The sequence below is a fragment of the Betta splendens genome, chromosome 15 (genome assembly GCF_900634795.4).
Source record: "Betta splendens chromosome 15, fBetSpl5.4, whole genome shotgun sequence".
Lineage (NCBI taxonomy): Eukaryota > Metazoa > Chordata > Actinopteri > Anabantiformes > Osphronemidae > Betta > Betta splendens.
The window spans coordinates 7553179-7558948 of NC_040895.2; the positions used below are offsets into that span (position 1 = coordinate 7553179).

Below are 5770 nucleotides of genomic sequence, written 5' to 3' on the forward strand. Positions count from 1 at the left end.
CTTTAAATTCGACGGGAGGATGAAACGCGCACATGCTAATGTTGCTCCGCGTGTGCGTCAGCGCTCGCTTCAGCTGCAACACTGGGTCGTAACATATGAGTGTTGTGTTTACAGCTTCTTGCACCATCCAAGGGAAAAAAAATTAATGCGAGCTCAAGTTTGATAGCGGTAGTTGAGTCGAGATTTGCCCACTGGTGTAAAAGTTTCTGGTGCATGTGGGATGGATGCTCGTGGAAGGATTGACAATAAAGACCTAAAGCGATCTATCACGTGTATTGCAATGCTTTATTTACAATGAACATTCTGACATTTACAGATCCAGTACCATGAAAAAAAAAACATCTGCAATAAATCAGTCATCTTACAATTCATGTTGTCAGTATAAAACAAATAAATACAAAAGGATTAATAGCATTATTATGGAATGTATGTAGATAAACCACTGAGGTAGGAGTTGGAATTACAATCATTATTATGTGGCCGCTGGCTGAGAGCAGAACAGCATGAATCCACTGACGGCCCACTGTGAAAATGACTGTGAACGATGGACAGTTAATTCCTATTAATTTAGAGGAAACCTGGTAAAGGTCTTGTTTTAAGGCACCTGGGAACAGGTTGATACGAACCCCTGGTTGTCACCAGCAGTGATTGATGCGTTTAGAGCACTCGAGAGGCTGGGGAACACTTCTTAGCACCTTCGCTTTTAAAAGTGACATTGATAAAGTGCTCAATAGTAAACTGTGGTCACTCATATTAGACATTAGACAAAAACATACCTTGGTTTCAGTCCGCTGGCATTCAAGTACCTTCTCACATCAAACCTAAGGCAGCGGTAGCAGCCGTAGAAATGAAGACTGAGCTCTGCAGAACAGGATCTACTTTAGATTCAGTTCTACATTCGGAAATAAGTCATTTGGGGAAATGTGTGTTAGCAAAGACGTCCTTTAAATGTCTTTGCACACGGTACTCTTTGAATCCAGTGCAGGAAGATTGCCCTGACAATATGTCATACAAGTATTAGTGCAGTAAGTCACAGACTTATTTCAGTAGAGATTGTCTTCAGTGAGTCCATCTGGAAGGAGACAGAATAATGTTTAGCCTTCACACACATAGCAAAGCAGGACACGACTGCGCTAATAGGACTCTGGTGGAAATTACCTTGCTGAAGGCCACTTTGCATGAAGTGGTTGAGTTGATGCAACCCAGAGTTGTGGTCAGGGTGTCCCATCTGCACGCTGAAGGCTTCCATGGGTGTGAAGGGGCCCGCTGGAGGCGGGTCCTCGGGGCCCGCGTGCTCGTGCTCCTGCACCAGCGGCTGCAGCGCTGGGCCGCGCTCGTACCCGAACGACGCCTCGCCGGCGCCGGGCGCGCTGCTCTTCCCGGCGGCCATGTCCAGCTCCTTGAGGATGCTGTCGAAGACGCCGTCGTCGAGGACGAGCTCGGCCTTGAGGGGGCGGGCGAGGAGGAGAGGCGCGTGGCCGGGCCATTTGCAGGCTGAGGGCAGCTCGTCGCTGGGCACGTTCTGAAGCGGGTTCTGAAGCGGGTTCTGAAGCGGGTTCAGGGCGTGGTACATGTCAAAGTTACTGGCCAGAGAGGAGATCTGCTCCGCTAGGATGCTGATCTCCGCCTGCTCCCTCTCGCTGTACTGGTTGGACTCTGCAGACGTGGGAGACTGGCTGGGTGTGAGCAGACCGGGGGGAACGGGCACCGCGTGCTGGGGAACATGGTGGAACTGCGCCAGGGCGCCCTCTTGTGGCGGCTCCAGGAGGCTGAAGTCGTCACGATGCAAAGCACAGTCCAGCGGACTCGCACACATGTCCGACACAGATAGGCCGTCCGGAACTAATCGAGCATCTGATGTACAGGCCTGGAAATCGTAGGCCGGAGACGGGGAGGGTAGCGGAGAGGGGGTCGGGAGCAAGACGAAGGCCGTCTGCTCGAAGGTTTGTTCAGCGGCCGCGGGGAGCGGGGCGGCGGGGGAGCGGCGGCAGGCGAGCACCGCCTCCGGGTAGCAGTAATAGGAGGGAGAGCCCTCGGGGGAGGAGAGCGGCGGATCGGCGTATCCATGCACATCCATCAGCAGCTCGCGGCTGAGCTCGTCCTGCGGAGGCGAGCTGGAGGAGGCCGGGCTGTAGGGGGGGGTGAAGAGAGCGGCGCCGTCACCCAGGGAAACAGGCGAGCCGTCGCCGTGGGAGGAGGCGCACGAGGCGTAGTGTCCGTCCTCCCCCGACGGCCTCCTGGCTTTGAGCGCCGGCCCCTCGCTTTGGCTGCTGAGCGACCGCTGCCTTTTCGGGCAGCGGGCGCCGCTGGAGCACCTCGCATGCGGCGCCTGTTGGGCTGCAAAAGGGCAGGAAGTGACCGGAGGCGACGGCCTGAAGGCGTCGCTGCTGATTTTCCTCTGCAGAAACCTGCCCTCCGTTTCACTGTGGGAGCAGGAGAGTGGGGTTTAGTGGGAGTCAGAGGTTCAGGTGCAGCTCAGGGCGGATGGGGAAAGTGCAGCGCGTCATACCTGATGATGAAGTTGGTGCAGCTGATGGAGGTGGAGTCCTTCTGCGCTTGAATGTAGACCCAGGCCCACGACAGGTCTTTGCCCTGGAGCCTCAGCACCATCTCTACCTCAAAGTCCTCCTCTGCCTGCACTAAAGCCAGGAAAGACGTGTTCAGGGTCATTAGGATGCACACACAAAATGATCGGCAGAAATTAACTGGACATTTTTAAAGGTTGGGGCATTTATTTAACATTTCAGTAAGTCTTCAGAAAAGATTGAAAGAGGGAGAAAATTAACCTTAAAGCTTAAATATCAAAGGTGATTCATAGATTTCAAAGTAATTAAAAAGCAGCAAGTCCCTGATCTGCTATGAATAAGACGCTGATGATGTCATGAACTGTAAAAAAACCCCCGTTCATCATGACTTCAAACCTACCTAAACTTCTATGAGAGTCTGCGCTTTGCAACAGGTCTTCAGGGTGGACGAGACTGTACCACGAGCGACCGGCCAGTTCCTCCGCGGAGAAGCCCAAAAAATGCACCACGCTGGAAAACAAAGCGGGCGGACGCGTGTCAGCGACCTGCACAGCGGCCGTGAGCGAGCGAGCGTGCGCTCGACGGCGCCTCGCTGACTCACCTGTCCGACAGGCGCGTGAAGGTCATGTCCGGCCCGTGGGCGCTGCTGAAGCTGAGACAGAAGCGGGCGTCGGAGCCGCCGCAGCGGTTCACCGTGGGGGTGCAGAGGGCCACGAACAGAGGCTGGGCCGAGGATGAAGACGAGGATGAGGACGAGGACGGGGGCTGGAAGCTGCCCCTCACCAGCATGGAGCAGCAGCTGCCGTGCTGCAGCTTGAAGGCCTTGGAGGTTCGCATGCAACATATAAAGCTCCTTTCTAAAAGGAAGAAACGGCGAGAATGAAAGGTCAATTTTAGAGGTTTTGCTGCACTGCACAGCAAGACGCCGAGACAGGGCGAAACCCTCCTCGTTACCTGGCGACCAGCTGCGTTCCGTGTCCAGGTTGGATTTGACCACGTCGACGTCCGAGCGCTCCACCATGTCGTAGACGGAGTCGCCTTGAAGCACATCCACCTGGGGGAGTGACAGGTTCCAGTCAGACAAAGCACCGAGCGGCTGCCGGTCCAAGGGGTCACGGCCGCTCACTCACCATGGAGACGCCCAGGTACCGGTCCACGTTCTCGGACACGTACAGCAGCTTCCCCTGCGCCGTGGTGACCAGGACGAAGCCGTGCAGCGCCCGGAGGAAGGCCTCGCTGGGCAGAGGGCAGCGCCAGCGCTCCTCCGTCTGGAGCCCTGGAGGAGGAGGAGGAGGAGGAAGGAGTTCAGCCCTGCTCCCGCTCTCTGCAGCCCCCGTGTCTGAGTCCCTGAGTCCCCGCCGGGCGAACTTACCCCGGAGGAGGACGGACTTCCTGATGTAGGTGCAGACGGCGGCCATGGAGTGCAGGTAGGACAGGCGCTCCTGGTCGTCGTGGGCGATGGGCAGCAGGCCGCGCATGTTGCGGATCTCGCGGTTGATGTGGTCCCGTCGCGCTTTGGACGCTCCCTTGGTGGATCTGTGAGGGACCATGGTCATGGCCGGGGTCGGAGATTAGAGGAGAAAAAGGGGGCGACGGGGGAGTCACGCGCTAGTTTGAAAAGGAGTCATTCTCCTCCGTGCGCCCGGTTTGACCCGAAAATCAAAGCAAGACAAAACAGAGTAATTGGCCCGTAATGATCAAGCCTCTTCAAAATCGAGCCCGGTGCCTGTTCCCCGCGAGCCGAATAACAAAGGTTCCTATGGAAACTGCTGATGTGAGAGGCTGTGGTGTCTGCAGCGGCAGCAGCGCGTGCCTCTCGGCAGACTTCGTCCGTGTGATCAGTATCTGTGTGGGTTCATCCACGCTGAGCCCGGGGCTTTTATAGCCGCCAGGGCTCCGGCGTGGGCGTCGCTCACAAAGGGGGAGGCTGGGCTTCTGCTGCTGCCTTCCTCGCCTTATAAAGTGGGTGTCTGTGGAGTGGGGCGTCCCACGTCACAAGCGCACACAAAGTGCCACACAAGGAGATCTGTTTGCTATAAAATCACAACCTAAAAAAAATAACTTAATAAAAAAAGAAATTCCCTTTAAGTTTATGATTGTCGCTAATATTAAGTGAGTTTCTTGCATGAGAGCGACCCGATGGGGCCTCGCGTGGTCGGGCCTGATATTCACAGACAGCGCGTCTGGATTAGTATGTATCGCATCATGTAGAGGGGCTGCAGACGGGAGAAAACTGGATTAAGAGCTCCCCGCGGCGCGTGCACGGCACCCAGCAGAGCGGGGTCTCGTTTTTTTTTTTTTTTTTATCAGCGGCCATTTGTTGCTTCAGCCACTAGAGGACGTGGAGCAGAGAGGAAGAGGGGTTCCACTGACCTGAAGCCGCGCTGATCCCCGGGCCGCGGATGAGAGGGATGAGAGCCGCACGCAGCGCGCACGTGACGCCTGCACGAGTTGCACCAAAGAGGCATCTTGACGCGGCAACAGCCAGCTGGGGTGGAAGAGACGAGTCCAGATGTGGAGTGAAGGCTGTTTGCGCCAACTTTGCCCTTCACGTGCGGAGAAACCGCGTGGCGCATCTCTTACCTCCGCGTGCTCCGGTCTGGATGATGAGTGAACGGAGCCTGTGCGCGTCCCTCCTTTTATAGCCCAAAACCTGACACCTCTCATTCAGCTCCGTCGGCGGGCGACAGACAAAAAGACCTAACTGGGATAATGTTACTTGTTGTGACGTGATGACAAATGATCGAGGCGGGATATATTCGGCGACGTGAGACCTAAAAATAACCCAATTAATGATGTGAGAGACAAAACACCGGCTTCAACACAGATAAACTGAAGAAAAACTGCAGGTCGTGGTTGATGCTTCCTGTATAAGCTTTGATTTAAAAGGTGCTGGCCTGTAGTTACAGGTATTAAATTGTAAATGTGCAAATTATCCGATTTAATCAAACACACTGAAGCATTGCATTGGGTCCTATCAATAATTCATCAAGGCTTCAGTGTGTAACTGGCATTTTGCATTTGCCCAAAGTGAAGCAGGTTTAGCTACTTTATACAATGATAATTCATTAGTTTACTTCAGTGGTTTGTAAGATGGGGGTCAGGGCCCTACATCGGGTCAGAAGATAAATCTGAGGGGTCACAAAGTGATTAATGGGAGACGAAGGTTCAGATACACAACCCTGTTAACTGCAATCTTTGATTTGTTTTGGGGAGATAGTGTAGAAACCAACGTGCTGATGTGA

At 54.4% G+C, this 5770-nt stretch overlaps 1 protein-coding gene across 1 annotated transcript; it reads right to left on the minus strand.

Annotated features, from left to right (window-relative positions):
- Positions 1-266: 266 nt before the first annotated feature.
- Positions 267-5171, minus strand: npas4l (neuronal PAS domain protein 4 like). Its single transcript, XM_029127627.3, has 8 exons — positions 3898-5171; positions 3656-3801; positions 3480-3579; positions 3127-3382; positions 2926-3035; positions 2510-2639; positions 1159-2423; positions 267-1072 (listed from the first exon to the last, which is right to left on the minus strand). The coding sequence occupies exons 1-8, from the start codon at positions 4079-4081 to the stop codon at positions 1044-1046; spliced, it is 2220 nt and encodes a 739-aa protein (XP_028983460.1). The 5' UTR covers positions 4082-5171; the 3' UTR covers positions 267-1043.
- Positions 5172-5770: the final 599 nt, after the last annotated feature.